This window comes from Geotrypetes seraphini, chromosome 6 (assembly GCF_902459505.1).
Source record: "Geotrypetes seraphini chromosome 6, aGeoSer1.1, whole genome shotgun sequence".
Taxonomy (NCBI): Eukaryota; Metazoa; Chordata; class Amphibia; order Gymnophiona; family Dermophiidae; genus Geotrypetes; species Geotrypetes seraphini.
In genome coordinates this window covers 46,381,139-46,408,005 of record NC_047089.1, presented here as the reverse complement: position 1 = coordinate 46,408,005, position 26,867 = coordinate 46,381,139, and the positions used below count along the sequence as shown (strand labels likewise).

The 26,867-nt window shown below is 40.7% G+C and overlaps 1 protein-coding gene across 3 annotated transcripts in view; it reads right to left on the bottom strand.

The window, feature by feature from the left end:
* Positions 1-26,867, bottom strand: part of WASF3 (WASP family member 3) — a 115,473-nt gene that overhangs the window by 36,649 nt on the left and 51,957 nt on the right. For all 3 annotated transcript variants that reach the window (XM_033950209.1, XM_033950211.1, XM_033950208.1), the window contains exons 4-6: positions 17,546-17,680; positions 14,460-14,613; positions 7,608-7,725 (exon numbers count right to left, since the gene is read on the bottom strand). In XM_033950209.1, the coding sequence (XP_033806100.1) occupies positions 7,608-7,725; positions 14,460-14,613; positions 17,546-17,680 (407 nt within the window). The remainder of the gene's footprint in view (positions 1-7,607; positions 7,726-14,459; positions 14,614-17,545; positions 17,681-26,867) is intronic.

The following is a 26,867-nucleotide window of genomic DNA, read 5'->3' as shown; positions in this document are numbered from 1 at the left end:
TACTAATAAATTTTATGTTTCTTGCCTTGTTAACATTTATTGTACTTTCTATACTAAACTCAATAAAAAAATTTTTGAACTAAAAAAAAAAAAAATGAAGTGCAACTGACATTCAGGGGAGTCTTAGGAAATAAGAAGCAATATAGATCATCTTGAAGAGAAGATAGGATTATTCTTTACTCCTTTCTTAACAAAGCAATAAATATCATATTGGCTCTGTATTGGTCCAAGGTGAGACTGCACCTTCAATTTGGAGAAGTGACGATTGGGAAGAGATCTGACGGAGGTCATAATCTTGAGAGGAGTGAACAGGTAAATGCAAATCAATTATTTACTCTTTCAAAATGTGCAAAGACTAGGAGACACACCATGAAGTTATACAGTAGTACATTTAAAACAAATTGTGAACTCAGTAGGGGCAGAAAAGGTACCTGCATAGAATATGTAAACTGCTTTGGCCTGGGAGGAGAGGAGGCATATCAAGTCCATGACCCTGTACCCTTTAGGAGAAAATATGTTTTAATTTAATGGATAGTTAAACTCTGGAACTTATTGGCAAAGGATGTGGTTAAAAGTAGTTAATGTAACAGTGTGTTTTGTTTTTTTTTAAAGCTTAGGACAAATTCTTGAAGGGAGAGTCTATACATCATTATTAAGCTAGACCTGAGGAAAGCCACTGCTTATCCCTGGGGGTATGACGGAATTGTGCTACTTAATGGAGGTTCTGCAAGGTACTTGTTAATTGAATTGGCCACTGTTAGAAATAGGGTACTGATCTAGAGCAGTGGTTCCTAGCCCTGTCCTGGAGGACCACCAGGCTTTCAGGATACCCCTAATGAATATGCATGGAGCAGATTTGCATGCCTGGCACCTCCATTATATGCAGATCTCTATCATGCATATTCATTAGGGCTAGCCTGAAAACCTGACTGGCCTGGTGGTCCTCCAGGACAGGGTTGGGAACCACTGATCTAGAGGACCCTAGGTCTGACCCAGTATGGCAATACTTATTTCTTATGTTTCCACATTGTCTTTGACATCAGTAGACAACGCCTAACAGAGAAACAGATGAAAATATGGCAACAGACATCCAAAAACTGGGAATGAGAGGAGGAGATGCTGCTGGAGACTTCAGCCTCCTAGATAAAGGACTGAACTATCCCATCTGTAGAATTAGAAAGTAGCACAGAGAATGTGGAAACATCTCAAGGTACTTTGTACAGACAAATTCCACATGAAAAGAAGCAATACTTGATCTGGTACCATATATACACTCAAATATAAACTGGTCTATAGCCCTGAATCTGATAACAAAAGCAAGACATAAAGGACACAAACTAGCAAGAAAGGCTCAATGACTGAGTAAGCCCACCACACATGGTAGAAAAAAATTCCCTCCATGGTATCTTCTCCAGTATACACCAGATGATACCGATTTCAGCCTTTATGGGCTACCTGGAATTTTATACCAATCATACAAAGTTTTGTATCCATGTTCTTTCATGGTTACACACAAAAAAAATTCAAAATAAATCTGTCATATTACTGGATCCCAAACATTTAATTTTTATTAGTGGATCTGACTATCACTAAGTGTACTATCACTAAGAGCATCAATGTGGTGTACACACAAAAGTTTGTTTCTGTTGTTATCAACTATAAACTACCTACAGAACATCAGAGGACAAGAACAAAGATTGGGGGGGGGAATGCAGAGCACAACTTCTTTATGACAGGCATAAAAAATAAATTGAAGGCAGCAGGAAAACGTGAGGCATGACAGATCTTGAGGGCATACTTAGCAGAACATCAAGAAGCGACGGATAAGCTTGTTGGAATAACTAGGCCAGATTTAAAATAAATTCAAGATGGGTCAGACCATAAAGATTCCAGCAACTGGTTCCATAACGTGGGGGCAGCATAACTAAATGTCCTGTCGCAAAGCAGGGCCAAGCAGACCACTTTAAAAGATGGGACCACTAATAGGTAAGTATTAGTGCAAGGAAGATGATATGGAGTAAGCATTTCAGCTAAGGAGGCTGACACTTGAAATAAACTGTGTGAGACCAGCAGTCAGTGTTGTAGCAATAAAGGGGTCATATAATCAAACCATTGCACATTTTAAACTTAAACACTAAGGAGTGGAAAAGAAGACTGGTGAACTGAATATGTTTCACGAACACCCTTTATTTCTTCAATTCAACATTCAACGACTCGACATGTACATGTTTCAGCCAAAAGGACCTGCCTCAGGAGTCTCACAAATCTTATATAAGGAGTAAAGAGTCCACATAAGAAAATTCATTCATTATTGCACTAAACCTGTTTTTGTTAGAACAATGGTCCAGTACTTGGCAACTAAACTTTAATGCCAAAAAATGTAAAGTGATGCATCTTGGGAACGGAAACCCTTGCAGAACATACACCTTGAACGGCAAAAACTTAGCAAGAACCACTGTAGAAAGGGACTTGGGAGTTCTCATCCGGGAAGATATGAAAGCTGCCAATCAGGTGGAGAAAGCTTCAGCAAAGGCCAGACAAATGCTGGGTTGCATCAGAAGGAGCTTTATCAGCCGAAAGCCTGAAGTCATACTACCGTTGTACAGATCCATGGTTTTGGAGGCCACATTATCAAAAGGATGTGAAGAGAATGGAGTCGATCCAGAGAATGGCCACTAGGATGGTCTCAGGACTTAAAGACATCCCATATGAAGAACGTCTGACCAGACTGCGCTTATTCTCGAGGAGCGCAGAAAAAGGGGGGACATCATAGAAACATTCAAATACATCACGGGTCGAATTGAGATGGAGGAAGAAATATTTTTTCTTACAGGTCCCACGGCGACAAAAGGGCACCCGCTAAAACTTAAGGGGGGGGAGATTTCATAGTGACACCAGGAAATACTTCTTCACCGAACGGGTGATTGATCGATGGAATAAACTTCCACGCCAGGTGGTCGAGGCCAGTAATGTACCTGACTTCAAAAGTCGATGGGACAAACAGGTGGGAGTGCTACGAAGTTATGCATGAAAAGAGGGGCACCAGGGAGAGAGGGTTCTTAAGTGGGCAGACTTGTTGGGCCGCCGGCCCTCTTCTGCCGTCATACTCTATGTTTCTATGTAAACATTGAAAGCACTGTGTGGAAAAATAACATGCCGTCACTGGCAAATGCTTCCAATGAAAACATGTACATGTCGAGTCGTTGAATTGAAGAAATAAAGGGGGGTTCGTGAAACACATTCAATTCACCAGTCTTCTTTGGACTTTTCCACTCCTTAGCGTTTGCATTTTGTGTTTGTGGATTTGACTCTCCTACTCATTTATTGGGATTTATTAATAATAATAATAACTTTATTCTTTTATACCGCCATAACCAAAAGTTCTAGATGGTTTACACTAAAAAGAGCTGTTAACCACTGTTATGAAGATCAAATGGACAGCTGTATTTTGAAGGCATTGGAAGAATTGTTTGGCATATCAGCCAAAAAGGAGTTGCAGTAATTGATTCATGCAAGAACCAGAGAGGTTATTAATGTATTGAGGGCAGTACTATCAATATATCCTAACCAGTTAAGTTTACCCTTTTTTGAACTTTTTGACAGGATCCTATTCCTTTTTCATTAGTAACATATTTTTGAGAAGATCCTTGTTTACTAGAGGGTAATAACTAGCTTTTCAAAATGTACTAAGTGCCTGCCATATTTGGAATGACCTGAGCTCTCACCAAGTAGGCTCACTGGTTGCAAATAATGAATTTGGGTACAAAGTTTAGTTCAGTTCTCTCCTCCATTTGTTGAGGGGAAAGAAAATTATCTTCACCATATAAATAGCTCACCAGCAAATCTAATACTATAAGTATTAGAGGACGACCAAAACTGGTTTGTTTCCAGATTCAGCCAAACATGGTACTGGACACCACCCCCACCCCACCAAACAAATGGGGCTCAATCCACCCACCTCCCCTCCCCCCAAACAAAAGTATACCTCGTTCTCGTCTTATTCCACATCCTCTTAACAAAAACAGGCCCTCAGTTATAAGCCTCTTCAACCCCTCTTCCCCCCAGCCTACCCTACATGCCCTAACAGTCTAAGTGGCCTCATTGGGACAGGAACAATCCCAAAACACTCCTGCTCATACCTACCCTGAAGTCAAAATGGCTGCCAAAACATCCTGCAACAGTCTTGTGATACTGCTGTGAGAGGTTACAGCAGTGGTTCCCAACCCTGTCCTGGAGGACCACCAGGCCAATCAGGTTTTCAGGATAGCCCTAATGAATATGCACGGAGCAGATTTGCATGCCTGTTACTTCTATTATATGCAAATCTCTCTCAGGCATATTCATTAGGGCTAGCCTGAAAGGCCGATTGGCCTAGTGGTCCTCCAGGACAGGGTTGGGAACCACTGAGTTACAGCATCCATTTTGAGTTTGGAGCCAAAATAGGCAGGAGTGATCCAAGTTGCTTTTGCCCATTTCAGTTCCAATCTCAAAATGGCTCTGGCGACCTCCTGTGGTAGTCTCACGTAGCTGCTGCTGTGGGAAGTCACAGCAGCTATTTTTAGTGCAGAGCCGGCATTGGGCTTGCTGCGGTGAGGCCATTTGACCATTGGTGTTTGTAAGGTAGACCCAGGGAAAGGGGCATTTGGTTTCAGCTGTAAATTCACTGGCATTTTTTGCCAGGGCCGAATTTGAATTTTGGACCAGTTTTGATGCTGAAACTGAACCCAAAATTCAGCTAGCCTTTAACAAGCATTAAAAAAAAAAAAAGTTGGTAAATCCATTCTACAATGTGTCCCCCAAATGCATTTAATATCTTTTAGGCCTTAATTCTTTATTGCAAAATTTGACTTGGGAAGATGTTAAAGGAATTAGGTATTATAAAACTACCAAACACATTTTAAAATATCAAATAGATTAATGGTTAAAAACCAAATAAAATTGCAAGCCATGGGTATTTCAGTAGTTCTCACCAATGATGAGCCGTCTGTGGCAAAAACTAGGTCCTCAGACATGCAGAATACAGTATATTCCTTAATATTCTTTAATTTAATTCAATTGCAATGGCTGTTTCTATCAGTTGCATCACAATTTCAGATACAGCATTAAAGAGCAGAAGCAAAAAGTCTGTAGGAAACTCAAAGAAAGCAATTCTGAACAATCCACACAAAACACACAGTTTAATTGACAAATGAGCTGAAGTCCATTAACTGGCTTCTTTTTTCTTTTTTAAAGTTGAGATAATTTCAAGTACATTATTTTTAAGTGTGCCCTATTTTCTGCATGCAATGGGCACACAGTATTTCATTTAAGTCTCCAACCTACCATACATTTCCAAGATACTAGAAAAAAAACCCCAGTATTAACACAATTACAAGCCTTAACATACACACACACACTGGGGACTGCCGCAAGCCCCTGGGCTTTGCAATGGATACTGATTTATATAAAGCAGTATCCACTCCAAGGCCCATGGGCTAGCAGCAGCCCACAATGAACTTAAGTGTGGCTACCTTAATCTCTTCTCTCAATACTTTGTCTAGAGGCTTGCTAATGGCACTGTCTCCAGAACAAGGAACGGCAGCTCAGTTTTCCTTCAGGATTGCATGATTCTCACTTTGAGTTATATAGCATACAAACTCCTGGGTTATTCTTGTAAAGACTGTCTGAACAATGAAGAAGTTTCAAAAAAAATAGTGAAAATTATAGAACAGTGGTCCCCAACCCTGCCCTGGAGGACCACCAGGCCAATCGGGTTTTCAGGCTAGCACTAATGAATATGCATGGAGCAGATTTGTATGCTCGTCACTTCCACTGTATGCAACTCTCTCTCATGCATATTCATTGGGGCTAGCCTGAAAATCCAATTGGCCTGGTGATCCTCCAGGACCGGATTGGGAACCACTGCTATAGAATACTGACTAGCAGAAAAGTATGCGCCATGCTGGGCATGTGTATAGGTGGAGTTTTGGCTAATCGTGCACAAGAATTCATGTAACTTAGAGAATACTATAATTTATGTGTGTCCATGCCATATCTAGGTGTAGACATTTACACCAGCTCTAGTGTATCACTTGAACTAGTATTCTGCGAAGAAAATTAGGTGTCATAGTAACATAGTAGATGACGGCAGATAAAGACCCGAATAGTCCATCCAGTCTGCCCAACCTGATTCAATTTAAATTTTTTTTTTTTTTTTTCTTCTTAGCTATTTCTGGGCGAGAATCCAAAGCTTTACCCGGTCCTGTGCTTGGGTTCCAACTGCCGAAATCTCTGTTAAGACTTACTCCAGCCCATCTACACCCTCCCAGCCATTGAAGCCCTCCCCAGCCCATCCTCCACCAACGGCCATATACAGACACAGACCGTGCAAGTCTGCCCAGTAACTGGCCTAGTTCAATATTTAATATTATTTTCTGATTCTAAATCTTCTGTGTTCATCCCACGCTTCTTTGAATTCAGTCACAGTTTTACTCTCCACCACCTCTCTCGGGAGCGCATTGCAGGCATCCACTACCCTCTCCGTAAAGTAGAATTTCCTAACATTGCCCCTGAATCTACCACCCCTCAACCTCAAATTATGTCCTCTGGTTTTACCATTTTCCTTTCTCTAGAAAAGATTTTGTTCTACGTTAATACCCTTCAAGTATTTGAACGTCTGAATCATATCTCCCCTGTCTCTCCTTTCCTCTAGGGTATACATATTCAGGGCTTCCAGTCTCTCTTCATACGTCTTTTCGTCGCCCTCCTCTGGACCGCCTCAAGTCTTCTTACGTCCTTCGCCAGATACGGTCTCCAAAATTGAACACAATACTCCAAGTGGGGCCTTACCAATGACCTGTACAGGGGCATCAACACCTTCTTCCTTCTACTGACTACGCCTCTCTTTATACAGCCCAGCATCCTTCTGGCAGCAGCCACTGCCTTGTCACACTGTTTTTTCACCTTTAGATCTTCGGACACTATCACCCCAAGGTCCCTCTCCCCGTCCGTGCATATCAGCTTCTCTCCTCCCAGCATATACGGTTCCTTCCTATTATTAATCCCCAAATGCATTTCTTTGCATTGAATTTTAGTTGCCAGGCATTAGACCATTCCTCTAACTTTTGCAGATCCTTTTTCATATTCTCCACTCCCTCTTCGGTGTCTCCTCCTTATAGAACAGGATTAAATAGATAATGTGCCATTAGCAGGCTCCCTAGTATACAATTACCAGCAATGTATTTGAGGAAACACAACACTCATGCAGCTTTGTAAAGCCTTGTGTTTTCACATATTAAAGGAGTAATCAATGTATAAGATTATAGCAACCATTTTTAACACCAGCTTTTACATTTGATGCCATATTATGTACTTCATATCAACATTCAAACAACTTGTTGTCAGGTATAAATCTTTGTTGGCATGATCATAGTTCTGGATTGTATAGTAATCTTAAGAAAAACAGCTGTTTGCATATAATGTCTTCTGTTTGGGCGTGAGGGAATGGTTTTTTTTAAACCGACAAATCTCACGTCTTGACATTGTAATTATGTTTATTTAAACAAACCTATGACAACCACACATATGCAAACCCACTACAAGGTATTTTCCATTATAAGATGAATTACCTTTTGTCTCCTTTTTTCTTTCCTTTTGTCTTCTGTGTCCTGTAGCATTTTTTCTTTCCAGAGATCAAAGAAGTAGGAGGGATCAGTATAAAACTTCAAACCATCTTTTCTATCATCTCTGCAAAAATAACAAAACGATGATTGAGCTAAATATATTAGGTAACCAGAGAATTAAGTGACAAAAATTAACAAACAAATAAGAGTATAAAGGAATGAGGGAAAAAAAAATAACTTCCAGAATGGGAGTGGGGTGGTCCAGCAGCTAAGCCAATTATTTTCTTTGAGAGACAAAACAAAAAACTTCACGTAGTTAACCCAGATAGCATAACAGAGAACAAAGCAACAGAGCACAAGTCGTGTTACCTAATTCTGAGCTTTCTAGCACTCATGGAGGGTGGAGCAGAATGTAGAGAATGACACAGGGCAAAGTATGACCCTGTCCCATCCCCGCGGGCTCCGTCCTCATCTGCACAAGCCTGAAAATTTCAATCTTTTTATTAAAGTATAAAAAGGAACAATATTCTGTAGAACTATTGTTTATAAATCACAAATAAAGCCTTCCATTTCGATCAGGTTTTGGTACAACCTTCCCAAAAATGCAGTTGCCTGTGTTTTTACATCATCTGGGAAAACTACTGGAATGTCTTTCACACATGGATGTAGACGAGAACCAACACGGTGTAGTGGATGAACAGAAAAGTGAAGCCCTGATTTTCATAGGGATGCCAAAAGTTATGCAGCGGTAAGTGTCCTACTACCGCCTAATTTAATTGGTTTAATTGGTGATAAACAATGCGATAATTGACCACGTCATTTAAAACCAATGAAAAACTAATTTTTTTTAATAAATAAAAAATGTAGGCGCCTAAAGGCACAAGCTGCTGATATCCGGTCCACAGAGGCCCTTAACAACACCTCTGGTCAAAGTGGGTGTGGCTTGTGCTGGAAGTGACTGTAGGCGCTGGTAGGAACCCCTGTGGACGTAATTCTCGTGTAAAGTAAGGGCAGGAAATTTAGGCCAGTAAAACCCTGGCCTACATTTCTGGCATCTACTTTACAGGTGGCCGCGATTCTGTAATCGATACTGGTACATGACTGACATGCGACCAGCACTGGCTCCAGAATCTGGCCCTAATTGTTTATTAAAAGTTGGAAATGCTCGTTGATGTCAACAGCAATGGATGAACCCATTGCAATAATAGTAAGATGCTCAAGCAACTGTACACGTGATGGCAGGTAAGGATGTGGTAGGAATCTGATCAGCAGACAAGATTTGTTGCCACTTCAAAGGCAGACAAGAAACAATGATATGATTTAACAGTAGTTCATTTCAATCCAAAAGCAGCTTCTGCAGGTATTTTCTTTAATCACTGAATTCATTTGCCAGTTGTTGAAGATGTGCTAAGTTTTTACATATTGATACTAGCATTTTATAGATACTGTTTCAACTTGTTGGAACAGCCTGTTTAAGGCTAGTCTTAGAGAATGACATAGGGACAAAATTTCTCCCCATCCCTATGGACTCTTGTCACTGTCCTCACCCCAACCCCGCAGGCTCTCTCCTCATCCCCCACAGTTAACCACGAGTCCTCGTGTTATCCTCTAGAGCCGAGTACAGAGGAGTTCATAGACAAAATCGTGCGAGACAACGGCACGCCGACAACTGAGCGCAGACAACTGAGCGCAAGGTTGACGGCGCGCCGAAGAAAAGCACTATTTTAAAGGGTTCCAACAGGGGGTGTTGGTGGGGAACCCCCCTACTTTACTTAACAGACATTGCACTGGCGTTGTGGGGGGTTTCGGGGGTTGTAACCCCCCTCATTATACTTGAAACCAAACTTTTTGCCTGTTTTTTAGGGAAAAAGTTCAGTTTTAAGTATAATTTGGGAGGTTACAACCCCCCAAATCCCCCACGACAGCGTGATGTCTGTTAAGTAAAGTGGGGGGTTCCCCCCACACCCCCTGTCAGAGCCCTTTAAAATAGTGCTTTTCTTCGGCACACCGTCAACCTTGCACTCGGTTGTCGGCGCGCCGTTGTCTCGCGCGATTTAGTCCCGTCACCGTACAGAGGTGTACTTGTTATCATGCTTTAAATCAATTTTGTTCCACTCGTTTTAAAAAAAAAAAAAAAAATTTTAAACATGCATTAACTTATGAAGTAATAATGCACAGAATCAATTTGTGGGTAATGCCTGAAAGGAACTGAAAAAAAAAAATCTACATAAACTGGGAGAGGAGGAGGAGCCAGTTTTTTTTTTTTTTTTTTTTAAATGGGAAACCTTTTGTCTATGCACATAGCTATACCAGAGTAGGATTACCAGACGTCCAGATTTCCCTGATGGGATTTGAAAAACTTCTGGCAACAAACGACATCGGGAAGGCATTCGTGCATGCGCAGATGCAATGCGGTGATGTCATGCGCCACACTAGCGCATGCGAGAATGCCATCCGACATTGTTATGCAGGTCAAGGGGGGCGGGGGGCAGGGCAGGCTAAAATTTTCCCAATGTAGAGCTGTTGGGGAAAGCAGGAAGAGAGGCAGTGTCTCTGTAGCTATTGCTCCCGCCTCCCCCTACAGCTCATTGGTCAGACATCCTTCAGCTAGACAATAACCTACAAAAGAAGCAGGCCCAGTAGCTTAGGAGACACCATTGGTCAAAAATTCCTTAGGCAGCCAATAGGCTGCAGGGGAAAGCAGGACTGAAGGTTGATGTCTCATAAGCTAATGGTCCTGCCTCCTCTGTAGTTTATTGGCTGGCTAAAGAATGTCTGAGCAATGGACTAATAGCAGAGAACACAAAAGAATTGCAGTTTAGGTAAGAAAGGCTTCCTGCCTTTTGTCTACCACAGAGAGAGCGAGAAGTGCTGAGGGAAGCTCTGGGAAAGGAATGAGGAAGGAAAGACTAGACACAGACTTTGACAGCTGGAAGATATGGGTTGTGAGGGAAGAAAGGATGAGGGGAAAGTTGAAGTGACTGCAAGCTGGAATGTGCATTACAAGTGAGGACAAGGAGAGGAACTGTGTGGGATTCAAAGAGCAGGGTGCTGATAGGGCAGATAGGTTGAGTAAAGAGTTTTAAGAAGAGAGGATCAGATTGGAGGGAAAAAGTACTAATGGGTGAGGAACAGGATGAAAGTGGCAGGAGAGGTGGTGACTAGGAAGGAGAAAAAAATCAAAACAAATAAAAGATCATTTTCAGTTCCTGTGCAAACACCATACAAATCCTTACAGATGGCTTGTGTACCCCAACTCGCCAGTTGGATTGTAGAAGGCAATCAATCATTTTTCATAGCTCCACCTCCTTGTCACCCTGGGCACTGCCCTCTCTCTGCAGTCTTAACTTCTACAAGCGAGCTGAGAAAGTGTTTTTTCCTCTGCTCTTGTTATTTTTGGGTTTTAATCCGATCTTTGCTGAGGCTTCCCTGTGCTAAGAGGTTCCCAGTAGTCCTGGGACAGCTCTGCTGGGGAAACGGGTCAGATGTTGGGGTCTGTAGCCAAGAGAGCAACCCTTCTGAAAAGAGTACCCGCCTGGACGGCCTGCTCTAATAGTTGGAGCTCGGTAATAGGTTCCCTAGGAGCGGTGCTTGCCCCTGCAGTCAGGTGCTTGAGTGCAGGCAGGCCGATTAGATCCCGCGACAGGCCGGGAGGCTTGACAGAAGTTGGCTGCACCCCCCTCCCCCCCAAAGAATCATGTGGTAGTGTGAGGGGTCAAGAATTTCAGGTTTTAGGACCTGAATAAAAAGGTATCCCAAAGAGACAAGCAGCTGGAGCTATCCTTGCTAGACTGAGGCATAAATTCCTTCTCCATTTCCAGCTGCAGTGAAGCTGATGCAGGCACAGCACATGGCAGTTCTGTAACTACAGCTCATTACTGTCTATGGGAAAATAGGGGTGGGTCAGAAATTGACAAAATTAAGGTTTTCTGGGGTTCTCCCAAGGGTCTCCACCTCTGAAATCCTGTTTTCAGTGTTTTTGAACTTTTAGTTTTGCTCACAGGCTGTTTTTTAGCACCAAACTGCTGCATTCATCTTGGATTTCCCGATTTTATTTTAAAAGCCTCTGCCTCCAAAAAAAAAAATCTCAATTTTGGTTTAAATCAATTGTAATAGACTCCTCATGTGGTTTTTACCCCTATTATCCTGCCAAGTTTGCACTGGATGGGCACCTGAGGAGCGTCCCAAGTACTGTGTGCCACGGGGCGTGTGAGGGGGGCGGGAGCCATGGATTTAACCCCCTCTGGTCTCTCTGTAGGTCATGAGTCACAGAAAACACAAGAGCTGGTTTTAAAACCCTGTTAGAACTCTAAACCGCAACTATGCATCAAAAGCGAAGCACTGCTTTCTGGAAGCACCTGACCCTGAGAGGAGGCGAATGAGTTTGGCAAGAGTTATTGCATAGATGGTCCAATATTTCAACATTAAGGACCCAGAGCAATGCACAAAGGGGTAATGTTATTTAACCACACTGTTTGCAATTTTTCCAGCGTGCACTACGGAGCTGATTCTATAAAGGGCGCCTAACTTAATTGGCAAAACCCCTGGCCTACATTTCAGGCGCCTAGGTTTTTACATAGGTGCCGTTAGCCGCGATTCTATAAACAGCGCCTAGGTGCGATTGATTTTGGATGTCTTTTTGTTTTGAAAATGAGCTCCCAAGTGTCTGGACTGGTCTGGTATGATAAGGCAATAATATTCTGGGGCCATAGCACTAAGATCCTGATTCTATAAAGATACCTAAAGTTAGGCACATAGATTGGCGCGCCTATCCAATTTAGGCGAATAACTTAATAAAAAGGCTTAAATCGGAACTGATAATTAACAATTGGCACCTTGTAATCAACATAAATTGCACTTATCAGAAAGTAGGGATGGATCATGGGTGTTTTTCGTGTAGGTTATTGTTTCGGACTTACAGTAGGCATACTCATTTAGGCCAAGAAAATCTGGCATAAACAGGATGCACCTAAGGTTAGAATGCCTATCGATGCCTAAACCCACTTTAGCTACCACTAAGCGTGATTCCATAAAGTGCATCTACTGTAGTTTCTATAGAAACGTGCTTAAATGTCACACTACTTGGCACCATTGATAGAATCTGGGCCTGAGAACCTAGCATAGGTATGAAATAGGTCGGGTTGCTGGAGACTGTGCCGCCAGTTGAGCCGCCAACCTTAACAGGAAAACAAACCAACTGATGAAAATAAGAAGAAACAGAAGAAAAATGAACATGCAACAGAAATCACATATTTTCGTTCTTCATCAGATAAACCCCCAAAATAATAGCCTTCCCAAACTGACCCCCCTGGTGTCAGGTCAAAAGCACGCTGGGACAAAGGCGCGAGCAAACAATTGAGCGCAGCGCGGAGGTGCGCGCCGAAGAAAAAGACTGTTTTTAGGGGCTACGACCGGGGGTGTGGAGGGAACCCCCCACTTTACTTAATACAGATCGCGCCGCGTTGTGGGGGCGTTGTGGGGGGTTTGGGGGGTTGTAACCCCCCACATTTTACTGAAAACTTAACTTCTTCCCTGTTTTTAGGGAAAAAGTTACGTTTTCCCTAAAATGTGGGGGGGTTACAACCCCCCAAACCCCCCACAACGCCGCCGCGATATGTATTAAGTAAAGTGGGGGGGCTCCCCAACAAAATCCCCCGTCGCAGCCCCCTAAAAACAGTCTTATTTTTGGCGCGCGCCTCCGTCTTGCGCTCAGTTGTCGGCGTACGCCTTTGTCTTCCACGTTACTGTCTATGAACCGACCCCCCTCCCCCCTTATACAAAACAGCGCAAGAGGTTTTAAGCACCAGCTGGCACGCTGAATGCTCTGCACTGCTCATAGGAACTATGTTGGAACAGCGCAGAGCATTCAGCGTGCCAGCTGGCGCTAAAAACCTCTTGTCTTGTGCAGTTTTGTAAAAAAAAAAAAGGGACGGGGTATGCAATATGGCTTAACATTAGAACAATATTGTAACATTTGATCACAGTTCCCTAGTTCTTTAAAACAAAACACCAAACGTGGCTACAAAGATACCACTGGCAAAGTTATCTGAACCTCAATCTAGGATCAAGCTCTCTGTGAAATTTTGCCACGTGCAACAGTCTATGAGCAATGAAATGCAGATAACGGTATATAAATCAAATTTCTTATACATTTATCCCAAAAATGTTTGCTGACCTGCTCCTAGGGTCTCCTTTAATTCAAATCTTTCAACTTCTCTACAACCAGGCCAATAACTACTTCCCGACAATGTCTTATAAATACCAACCACCTTAGTATCCTCAGCAATTTCTGCTGTCTTTATCATCCAGCTCCCTAAATGCTATTTCAACTGAAGTCATTCACAATTATGGAGTTAGCTTGTACATTTAAAGCACTTCTTTATGAAAAGTAAGGTTTCCCCTTCTCACAAGGGCAATGTCACAGTCAAGATCTGTAATAAATATATATAGTCATTCAATTAAAAAGAAAAAAAAAAGATGATCTTATTGTCTTCAGGGACCTTTTTACTAAAGCTTAGCGTGCACTAATGGAATTACCTTCTACAATTAAATTTAATTGTACAAAGGACAGAACATTTACTAGATGGTAATGTCTTATCTGGGGTTTTTTACAAGTCTGGATGAATTATTAGGTCTATGAAGATCATTGCAATCAAAACATCAAATTTGCTTGGAAGTATTTATCCAACCTTTTGGTCTGTTATCTTTTAATTACAAACAAAAGCCATCAAGCGATTAAATGGGGTTTGCTTAACACAATAAAATATTGTGCTTTAGTTAAACTGCTAAGAAGCAAAACTTCTTATATTTTTAATTTACAATAACCCACGACAACCATATTTCCCACAGAATACATACCTGTATGGAGAAAGAATATTCAACGGAGGTGGCTTTTCACATTTATTGTATATGTCTGTAACGGGGTTTGGAATTGACTTTTTGGACACCACTTGTTGATCTTGAATAGTGGAACTTTTGAAAGCTTTTTTCAGGTTAATGTCTTGCAGTGAAACTAACATTAGAAACAAAGAAAATTTGTCTCAGTTATTTTGTACAACATGCACTGCATAAAAAACAAACTCAATACCTTTAAACAAGCAAAAACTTTCAAAATATATTCAATGATAATTTATTACTCTATTAAGCTGGCGTTGAATTTCCCATTTGATTTTATAGCCTTACAATTCAATTAATTCTAAAAGTACAGACCTGCAACATTAACTATGATTAATGAAAGTAATTTTATGAAGCATTTTTCACATGTAAAGCACATCTGACACACAGAAAATAGCTTCTTTAAGGTTTGTGCATAGGAGTTCTTGGGAGCAGTGTTTAGACTGAGCTGTAAGGTATGTGTGCGACTACATACATCCACCTGCTCCAAAGCAAGTATAATTTTGTGCAACCATCTATTTTATAAAAGGCACATATATGCCTATATTGTCTTTATAGAAAACAATTCACCAATAAGTTGGACTACAAAAAAAAAATCTACTTGTGGGAGAGCTTATGTTGATTCCTATATACTATCCCTAATATTACAGTTGGATGATCAGACGGCAAGCTCAGTAATTAACTTCATTACTGGCTACACATTAAAGTTCCGCATAGATCTTTTTATGCAACTTTCTATATTTAAGAACATAAGAATAGCCTGGGTCAGACTAATGGTCCATCTAGCCCTGCATCCCGTTTCTATAGTGGCCAATCCAGGTGGTTTAGATCATTTCTTGATAATAGGAGATTGTGTGTTCATAGCCACGGTCCTCTCATTCAGCACTTTTGGGCTGAGTGGGGTCAAACTTTCTTAGAGATTTTCCAAATACAGTTACTATGGGATCCAAAGAATGTCCGACTTTATAATCCCCCTTCAAGAATGTCCTTGGACCAATTGCAAGAAGTATTGCCCTGTCTGGCTGTCCTTAAAAGGGAGATAGTAATACTTTGGAGAACGAGTAAACTGCTATCTCCGACATCAATTAAGCCTAAACTGCAGTAGGCCTACTATCTGAGTTATCTTACAGTCCTAACAGCATGGACGTCAAGACAAGTTTAAAAAGACTTGGCTCTCTTTTGTGGACTGGTATGACTCGCAGTTATCTTAAACAAGATTATGTTGTTTAGAATTAAGAATTTTTTTTGCTTGTTCTTTTATGGAAAGTCTGGGTTTTTTTATTTTGTAAGAAAGCATCTTACAAATAGAGAAAGACACAGGACAATTTTTTCCCCGTCCCCATGGGAACTCTTTCCTGTCCCAACAAGTTTTTTTCCTGTCTCTGCCCCATTCCTGCAAGCTCCGTCCTCACCTGCACAAGCCTCAAACACTTTAAAATCATAAATAGCAACATTCTAGAGCTCGGATTGTGATGTCATAATGCCTCATTCCACCAATGCCTAAGCTCCGTCCTCACCTGCACAAGCCTCAAACACTTTAAAATCATAAATAGCAACATTCTAGAGCTCGGATTGTGATGTCATAATGCCTCAGCTCTGTCCTCATTTACCTCAAACATTTTAAAATCATAAGTGTTTGAGGCTTGCACAGTTAAGGCAGAGCTTACAGGAATGGGGCAGGGACAGCGACAAAACTCGCGGGGACGAGATGGGGAAATTGAGTTCCTGTGGGGATGGGAATAAATTTATCCCCGTGTCATTCTCTACTTACAAACAATCAAATAAGTCAGAACAATTTTTGTTACATACAAACTAACCCCAAAACTTCCTAACACCCTGCTCCAACCTCCCCCTCCCCACTGTGTTCCCAAAAGTGCCTTTGAGCAAAACAAAATAGCACATTTCTTGAACCTAGTGTATTGAAAAACTAAGGTATAAAACCAGAAAATCACTCCCAAAGAAGGGGAACCTGAACTCTTATGCTCTCCCCATCCTATCAAATAATACCTTAGAGCAGGGGTCAGCAACATGCGGTTCACGAGCCACATGCAGCTCTTCTGCCATGTGGCTGCAGCTCTCCAGGTCTCAACCCTTTAATCTCCCTCCCAACCCCACGATTTGCCCTCCACCTTCAGGCCTACTGAGGTACCCGGTGGTCCAGTGGGGGTCTTTGTGGCAGGATTGCGGCCCTCTCACTCCTGCTTCCACGCGGCTGCCTTCTGAAACAGTTGCCGCAACTTCTTGTGGCAGCTCGTGGTACTACAGGCAATGCCACAAGCAGCCATGAAAGGTCACGGCAGCCATTTTGGAAGGCAGTATCGAGAGGGCTGCGCTCCCATCACAAAGACCCCTGCTGGACCACCAGGTACCTCAGTAGGTTCCCGGGGGGAGGAGGGGGGCCGAATCGTGGGGTTGGGATGAAGATTAAAGGTCGGGGCCTGGAGAGGGGAGAGAACCTTAGCTATGGTTTGGGGAGTGGGACAGGCAGGGGAGGGAGGATGGAGGCTGGGTAGCGTTTTGTTTGTTCTTTTATATGTAAGGATATGATGGGGGGTATCCTATATCATTTAACATATGTACTATAGTAGCATTAGGATTTGAAATGTTTGCTATGACTAGGATAAAAATGTTTTAACAACCTGGGGAGCTGGGGATTAATATGCCCGGTTTCATGTTGTATTCAATACTGAATCGTTTTGAGTTTATATGTCTTTTTGAAAATCTAAGAAAAAATTAAGTTAAAAAAATTCATAAACTTACTGAAATAAAAACAAATTCTATATGACTGATCTTTCATTACATGATAATTTCAAAATATGATCCCTCCACATTCTTTTGGCACGTCTTTAAAGGATCATAGCAGAATGGAAGAAAAATAAAATAATTTTGAAAACATATCCTCACACATCTTCCTTCTAATTAGCCTAGAATTTTGGCATTTTGTTTTCAAAACACTATCGCACCAAAGCAAAAGTATGAGACTTGATAACAAATTATTCTGATCTTGACAGAAGCATTTTCTAGTTCATTGCTTTCCTGCAAGTACTTACCCTCTTCAACTGTTGAATCCAGCTGGGTAACTTTGACAGCAAGCCGATCAATTCTGTCTTGAAGAGAATTTGCTCTGATGTAGAAATTGTTGGCCTCGTTAAATAACTCACCAAATATATCCTCTGCATGCTTACCTACAGATAAAACAAAAAACAGTCCTTAAAAGAGCTCTTGAATCATTCAGTGTTCAGCAACACAACTACAGCATAGAAATAATTGCAAATACAGTAAAACCTTGGATTGCAAGTAACTTGGTTTGCAAGTGTTTTGCAAGACAAGCAAAACATTTGATTAAATTTTAACTAGATATACAAACAATGTCTTGCAATACGAGTACATATCTCTGAGGCCACAGGAGTGTACTGACTGTTCTAAACGAGCGAGGTCTTGCAATACAAGTACGTATAATACGTATTTGGTATTAAAGTTTTTGGGTTGTGGAACAAATCGTCTGAGTTTCCATTATTTCCTATGGGGAAATTTGCTTTGATATACGAGTGCTTTGGATTACAGGCATGCTTCTGGAACAAATTATGCTCGCAAACCAAATTTTTACTGTAATTGCTAACATATATTGTGCACTATTATGTAACTCTTGTACAGCACAGATATTTACATTTCCAAAAATCATATTAAAAAAAGCACATATACAAAGCTGCCAAAATGACCTATTCTGATTATCTCTCCTACTGTGGTATATCTAGCTCAATAACCTCGTTACAGTAGTATAATGTACAAGATAATATTTTAGCAAACCATTTGGATTTACTAAATTGGAAATGTAAAAACTGACAAAGTCATCATGCCAAACAGGATCTTTTCAAGAAACGGTGTTAGCAAAAATGTTTTCAGATAACAAACAATGAAGATTTCTCCAGCTCTGACATTTGACCTCAAAGAGCTCAGTGTGCAACTGATTTTGTAATGAAAAGTTGGTAGACATTTACCCTAAATGACCCAGGGCTGCTGTTGTCATAAAAGGGCTTCTTCCAAGAACCAAGTCATTTTTGTCTTATTCTTAATTATAACTTTAGTTTAAATTTTTATTAGTAATTAAATTTGACTTAGCTTGTGGTTTTATACGTGGGGGATTAATGCAGCCAACATGTTTGCCCGATGCTTTGTCAAGGCTTCCCCTTTGTTCGTAACCACCTCTCATATGCTGCTTAGTTTAACTCAAACTAGGCAGCATACGAGGAGTGGTTATGAATAAAGGGGAAAAAGCCTTGACAAAGCATCGGACAAAGCCCGGAGGTTAAACCGATGTGAGCTCCGGTGGATGTTCATTTTGGACACTATGTCTCCTAAAGGGCTAAATGAGTCTTCCGATTGGTTAGCACAGTCGGATATTTAAGATCTGCGGCCCCTTTAAACTTTAAATCTTGAGCTGTAATGATGTTTGTAGCTCCGCCCCTAATTAGGTCGTCACACGTAAGGGGGTTCTTAAGTCCAGAGTGTAGACGCGGCGGCTTGTCTCTGATAAGCTGTCTTGCGGTATACTGAGTAGATTAACGCTAATAGGTAAGCTATGATTTTGATATGTGAGTAAGGTTTTTAGTAGTTATAATCTTTTAGCAATACGCTAATGATTTTTGTATTTTTTTGGGTTTCAGCTTTCCCCATGTCGCCTTGATAAAGAACTCGAAACGCGTTGGCGTTCAGGGGATCGATAACAAGGCTGAAAGCTAAGTACTCATTAAATAGCTCTAGCAGTTATGAGTGTTGTAGAAAAATAAAAAAATAATGACATAAAAAGTAAAATAAAGTAAAATAAAATAAAGAAAAAGTTAGAAATAGTAGCAATACGGAGGAGGAGGAATCGCGGGTATATGAGGATTGGTTTCCCTTCAAGCTGTATCAGCTGGTAGGGTGGTCTGATACCCTTTGCGAACCTCCAATATAAACTCATTTAATTGTGGGTTTATTACTCTATGAACTCTTGGACTGTTTGTTGTAAGATCTTAACGAACAAATAGGAGCAATTGGTGTGTAGAAAGCATCGGGCAAACATGTTGGCTGCATTAATCCCCCACGTATAAAACCACAAGCTAAGTCAAATTTAATTACTAATAAAAATTTAAACTAAAGTTATAAATAAAAGAAAATAAATTGAGAGTCGAAGAAGAGTGGACACAAAGCTTAAAGTGATGAAGAGCCTGAGCTTTAAGTGGTGTTGCCGAGGCTCTGTATGAATGAGGATGAGAGTGCATGAGGATAATGAGAGCGCAGGAACTCCTGCGAATTTTGAAAAACCCGCAAATGCAGTTTTTCACCTGTCAAAAGACAGGGGAGACAGGAGAAGGCAACTGGAGCGCCGGCGGGTGAAGGAAATCACTCACGGTCTGCTCCGACCGCCTCTTCCTGTAGTAAAGTCAGGCTACACCAATCAGGAGCTGCTTTGACACACAGCTCCTGATTGGTGTAGCCCGATTTTACTACAGGAAGAGGCGGTCGGAGCAGACTGCAAATGAGCGAGTCCGCAAACTGAGAATTCGCGGGAGAACACTGTATATGCCTAATTGATGTGAAGAACGCATGTTATCCTGAAACTATTAATCGAGCTTAAATTTATATAATTTTAAGATCAAAACAGTGACCTATCACCAAATATCAAAATCTGTAGGTTAATCTAAAGACACAGGCTTAGAGGCTCAGAGATCAGTGTAGCTCAGACTTATCAAATGCATGGCCCAAAGGCCAGCTCACTAATTTCATTTTTCAGGCTCACAGAAGCGCTCAGTGGATAGATTTCTCAAGTACAATCCCTGCATACTGGAGGCATAATAGACCATTGGATACAGAGGGTTTTGTAAAAGGTTAAGCAAGCATCATGCTTTGAATAAATTAATAGCTATAAGGGAAAATTAATGAGGTAGAGGTTGAGTGGGGAAGTAATGGGCATGTATACAGAGACTTTAATGGGGAATACATGAAGTGTGTAATGTTTGTGTAAGTATGCCCATAAAACCCTTAGGTACTTGGCTATCATTATTACCTGTTTAGTTAGGGGGGGGGGGCAGTTCTGAGAGTGATTAGAAAGGAAGCAAGAGTGCACATGTATGTTTTGGCCTTCTGAATGTTACAAAATATTAAATGTGTCCCCCAGATAAAAAAGGGTTGGACAAGTCTGATTTAGGTGAATATACACATTAATATCCAATTTGCAAGTTCTTCCAGAATTAATCCAGGTACCTCTCCTCCCTTGTAACCAAAAAAACCCCCAAAAAACCCCCCCAAAACTGTTGTAACTTCACTGGAAATGTCCAGTTAGCTCTTTTGTAATCCGCCTTGAACTGCAAGGTATAGGCGGAATAGAAGTCCCTAATGTAATGTAACATGCAGGCATACTACAAGACAGGGATGTGTAAGTTTCACACGTACAGGACAGCAAAGAATCAGGGAGCCGTAGGACAGAAGTGGGCCGTACAACCACAAATTATTTATCTAGCTATGTCACACTGCTCCACTGTTAGCTCAAGAGAAGTTATACACATTCATTTACAAAAATGCTGGGCTTGTATGCCAAGTGAAAGTAGAGAAAGAGGAAGACAAATGTTTGGAAGCAAAGTGACGAAGGTCAACTTACTGAAGAATAATTTGGCAGGGACAAGGGAAGTGACGAAATCATCTGGGTTAATTTCACATGGTGTCAGGTAACGTGTTTCTATATCTATATTATCTCTCTCAAGGTCTTGGTACTTTTTCTCAAGTCTTTTTGGTGAACATTTGAGGTTTGCCAAAAAGCCAAATCTCTCGTTTCTGGCCGAAATGAATTAGTAATTAGATTACTCCCTCCCATAAAGAGACATTTAAGAAAAAAGTGGCAAGGCCTTGAAAAAGATACATTGGTAGCACAAAAATAGGATGAAAAAGTAGAGAAAAGAGTGACGAGATTAAGAAAGAAAGGGAAAGTTAAAAGGAGTAGAGGAAGAAAGGAAGAGAGCATGCAAACAAACTTAGGGGTCCTTTTACTAAGGCACGCTATGGATGCGTTACCGTTTAGCGTACGCTAAAACAGCAAGCGCACCTTAGTAAAAGGACCCATTAGTACTGAAAACAACCTCTCAGTGTCAAATCAGAATACCTTCAAGTTTATTTAAATTTGATAAATCGCATATTACATACTAAGCGAGTAACAGTAAAATATAAGATAGAACTAGAGTACATTATACAGCTTTAAAAGGAGATAAAAACAGACTGACAAAACAGACAAACTCAGATACATAAGGGAAGGGAAAAGAAAGGGAAGAAGTTACAAAATTATTATTATTCAAATGAGGAGAAAGGAAAAGCCAAATAGGGAGAGAACATGAGGAGTGGGGTTAAGATTATTGAAAATGAATTGTTTAAAGATTAAATGCGTCTTTAAAGAGAAAAGTTTTTAAAATTAGTTTTAAATCTGCTAAGATCTTTATCTTCTCTTGTATATAAAGTTCCAGGTTAGAGGGGCCATTACAGAATATATATCATGACGTCTGGTTCCAATAATTTTCAAAGAAGGAACCATAAGCAACCCCACACAAATAACCCTCCCGGCAATATTCTTTCAATTTCCCATGGAGTTATCCATTCCCTCCAATCATCATAAATTCTTCATCCACTCAATTAAATGTGCCACAAATTAAAGCCCCCCCCCCACACACACACATATATTCCTTCTGCCACTCATAACGCCCTCATCCACCAACCAATATATTCTGTTGAATATTCAAACACCAATCTGCCTCTCTGGTAGCTACAACGCTGGATGGGTCCAGTCACTTACTCCCTGAGCCCAAAGTCCCTAATTATAATCCATACTTATTTCTTTGGCTTTTTTTATCTACTTCATGGTATGATAGGGGGAGGGTTGCTACTAGCCTTATTTTTGTTTCCTTCTTTGGGACCTCCTGTCCTGGCATTTTAGTTTGGGAGGTTGGGTTGGTCCAAGGTATTTGGGATGCTGGTTGTGTTTATGATAGGAGGGAGGGGGGGGGAGATTGGAGTTGTTTATTTTTGTATTTTGCTTTTCTGGTGTTGCATGGGGATTTGTTTTCTTGCTGGCCTCTTGTTTTTTCCTTCTTTTTGGGGGGTATTTGTCAAGGTTTGCTGTTGGGGGGTGGTGATGGGGTTCTGGGGTGTTAACCAAAAAAAACGAGTGACAAGAGATATTTTGTATTAGTTTGTTTAGTGTTGTTTTTTGTGCTGTCCTCAATAAAAACTTTTTGAAAATAAACTAATCCATACTCATTTTCTCATACCCACCCCATCACTTACTCAGCCCCACTGCCCACTCATTACTCCACCATCCACTTGTTCCTCCGCCACTCTTTAACCGTACCATTCACTCACATACATACCCTAACCAAGCACTCCAACAGTAAAGCATGCTTCTCTAAAAGGGGAGATCATGCATTTTTCAATTTCTTTTATTCGGAGATCACCCTTAGTTTGGGAATTCCATGGATAACTCACTCAGGAAAAACTAAATTAACATATTACTGCTATAACAAACAAGCCAAACAGCTGTCTTGCTTGATAGGAGTTCTCTAAGTTTTTTTTTCTTTATATAAATAAGCTTTGCCTACAGTTTAAACAGGAGAGCTGCATGCAAGGTGGTGCTTAGAAAAACACTGAACACCCCCTGGGAAGTTTGAAAAGAGCCCTTAATGACAGCACAAAACTAAGCCGTATAAGTTAGCCTGTGTGCCTTGTTGCGCTGATGTTATCAGAGAACACTAATTACAGGGATGTAATTTTCCTTTCGTCTTATTTTCATGTAGTTGTTTAAGGCTAACTGGCTTTTTCAGTTCTTTTTAAATTCAAATACTATGAAATATCCTTAATGGTATTATATACCAACATGAATTTCTTATGATGGTGTTGAAATTCTTGCCAGAACACCATTGCAACTAGAAGCAAAACTGGTATAATTTAGGGTAATTTAAGTAGTCAAGAGTTAGGTTTTAAAGTCTTATCAGAAAAGCTGGTGCTTGTATAATCTCTAATTGCATTTGATTGTACCATTTACATTTAATTTTAAACAGCTTTTGGGATATCACACACCTCTATCTTTCAGCTTACAAAATTTCCAGTAATTTTTGTGGCTTTGTTCAATTCCTGGAATAGTTCTGAAAATTCAAACCATAACACACACAAAAAAAAACACCCTAACCCACCTATTAGCTCTAAAATTTAAAATGATTTTTTATATAAAACATTTAAGCCCCCTTTTATCAAAATGCATTATGGTTTTTTTATCGGTAGTTGCTGCATCAAAAGCTCCGATGTTCATAGACTTCTTAGCATCAGAGCTTTTTATCGCAATGGCAGGCAATTTTTTTTTTTTAAAACTCTTAACGCGGTTTGATAAAAGGGAGCCTTAGTAATAAGCACTTATGTTTTAAAGTATCATTCTGGAGGAATGGTTTTTCAGAAATTTGGGGAAGTGTATTTTAACATTTACTGAAACAGATTCCCTTAAGGTTTATATTTTTGTGATCACTTTCTATATTCTATGAGATTTTGCTCCTAAAACCCGAGACTATTCAGATTGGTGGGACTTTTAGTTGAGATATCCTTGCAAATGCATAGTGCAGTACCAATCCTTAAAATATGTTTTCTTTGAACCATCACGTCTCACAGCATTTTTGACAATGAAACATATAGAGGGGACCCAAGTGGATTCCCCTATTTAGCTCTTCTTCAGGTATTAGTTGATATTTCTTGCTAAATTTGTTTCCTTTTTCTTTACTTATTGTAATCTTGGATCTATTAATATGTGGATTAGAGGAATATATTTGTATATCAAAAGGCAGGATTTGGAATCTTTTTCTCCCTTTAGATAACAACCTATGTTTGAAGCTGGGTCACTAATTTCAGAAGAACACACTTAACCTAGGGCAGGGGTATCCAATGTCGGTCCTCGAGGGCCGCAATCCAGTCGGGTTTTTAGGATTTCCCCAATAAATATGCATGAGATCTATATGCATGCACTGCTTTCAATGCATATTCATTGGGGAAATCCTAAAAACCCGACTGGATTGCGGCCCTCAAGGACCGACATTGGACACCCCTGACCTAGGGTTATTCAAAGAATAAAAAAAACTTTACATAAAATATTTTCGATTCAAATGATTTTCCATGGCAACACATTTAGGGGCCTTTTTACTAAACTGTGCTAGTAAACAAGCTTAGCGTATCATAAGATAAAGACTCTCTCATGTGCTAAGCTCATTTCTATTGCAACCGTAAAATAGCCATTTTTCTATTTGTTTCATTTCTGATTGTACACAGTAATTAGCTTTACTCTGTGGACACTTAAAAAAAATTAAAGCAGGAGCCCTTATTACTTGCTATTTAGGAGGTGCTAAGGTAGGGGTGGGCAACTCCAGTCCTCGAGGGCCAGAATCCAGTCGGGTTTTCAGGATTTCCCCAATAAATACGCATGAGATCTATTTCATGCACTGCTTTCAATGCATATTATTGGGGAAATTCTGAAAACCCGACTGGATTCCAGCCCTCGAGGACCGGAGTTGCCCACCCCTGTGCTAAGGGCTAGTGTGTTAAGTTCACATTAACCAATTAGGAAGAGAAGGTGTCACCCAATATTACTCACTGGGAAATGCAATTGAAAATTGTTCTTAGACTTTACATTCCACCGGAACGTGCAGCCCGGATGGGGATTACTGCGTTGCATTCTTGCCCGAAATGCAATCAGGCTCACGCATCTTTGAGTCACATGTTTTGGGCCTGCCCCGCAATCCAACAGTTTTGGAGACATCTTGGCCTATATACCACATCGCTTTGGGGAAGGCGATGGCTTCCGCAACCGAGGGCGTTATTTGGATTTTATAATATAGCCTCGCCCAAACCCAGGGGAATGTCAGCATTTATCTCCAGAGCCCTCTTGATGGGAAAAAAAGCCATCCTCACCAACTGGCTCTCCCGTGATCCCCCGTCATACGCACAATGGAGATCCCTAATGATAGTGCACGCAACACTGGAGAGACGCATGGTGGGAGACTTGACTCTTGGCCCGGGTCGCAAATTTTGTCAGTGTGGGAGCATTCTGGCAGGACCTCACACCGCGTGCTCGCAGTAGACTTTTGAATCTTTAAGATTTTATTCCCACTCTCAGCTGTTGGACTGGCCATGGATTCTTGGGGAGGGGAGGGGAGGGGAGGGGGGGGATGGGAGGGGAACTGATTATATTGTTGAAAATGTTATTTCCTGAATGGTACTACTGTTTGTATTTGCTTCTTACTGCTGGAATAATAAAAATCATTTAAACATAACCAATTAGGAAGGTGCGGAACTTTTGACCTAATTTGATCTGGTTGCTATAGAAATTGGCCCATTTGGGTATTAAGGGAATGGTTTTGGAGAGGTTTGCTGCTTTGTCATATTGTGGGTTACAGATTAGATTTAGAAAAGAGAAAAGGGATGGGCGAATCAAAGTGGTTTATATGTTATATAGAGGTACTTATTTTGTACATGGGGCATTGGAGGATTAAATGACTTGCCTGGAATCACGAATCACAAGGTGCTGCCATGGGAATTGAACCTAGTTCACACAAAAATACCTCTCATATATATATATCCTTAAATTTTTATATTCTTATATCACTGCTCAAGAATTGAGAAGAAAGCTCTTCTGTCACTATAATTCCAAAGGGGAAGAGCCTCAGATCCCCGTGCGTTGTACGTTTCACAACTTAACAACCACACTAGATAGGGTAGCTACCTCATTGGCTCAAACCCCCTCCTGTCCAAGTTCAATACTGTGCGAAAATCTTATTCACTTCACATCCAGCATGTCAAAATTTTTTCACTTATTCAAAGGAAATTCACTTAGCTTAGACAGGGTTCTTCTGTTGTTTTAAGCAGGTAATTAGTTCCCCTGCTGTCTTTGCTGGTCCTCTTCTGTCACCGCAGGTTCTCTCTCCTTCCTGTATATATTGATGGGTGAATTAAACCTAGTTCCCCAGGTTCAGACCACTGTACCAACCACTAGGTTACATATACACACCCCACCTCCATCCTCCACCCCGGCTTATCTGCATGACCTAAGAACAATATTCAGAACACATGAAATGCAGTATTTACCTTATGCAGATGATTTTCAAGCTTTTCTTTCTTAACTGACTCTTCCATTTATGAGTGAAATTTTTGCCAAATGTATGCTCAGCTCATTTAATAAAAAAAGAGCTCCAAGTAAATGAAGGCATGGGGGGGGGGGGGGTGGAGACCAGTTCCAAGTCCATTCTTTTGATTGCTCTGGATTTGGGAGTATTTTCACTATATCTTTTTAAATGCAAAATTAAAGTTTGAGGGCAATTA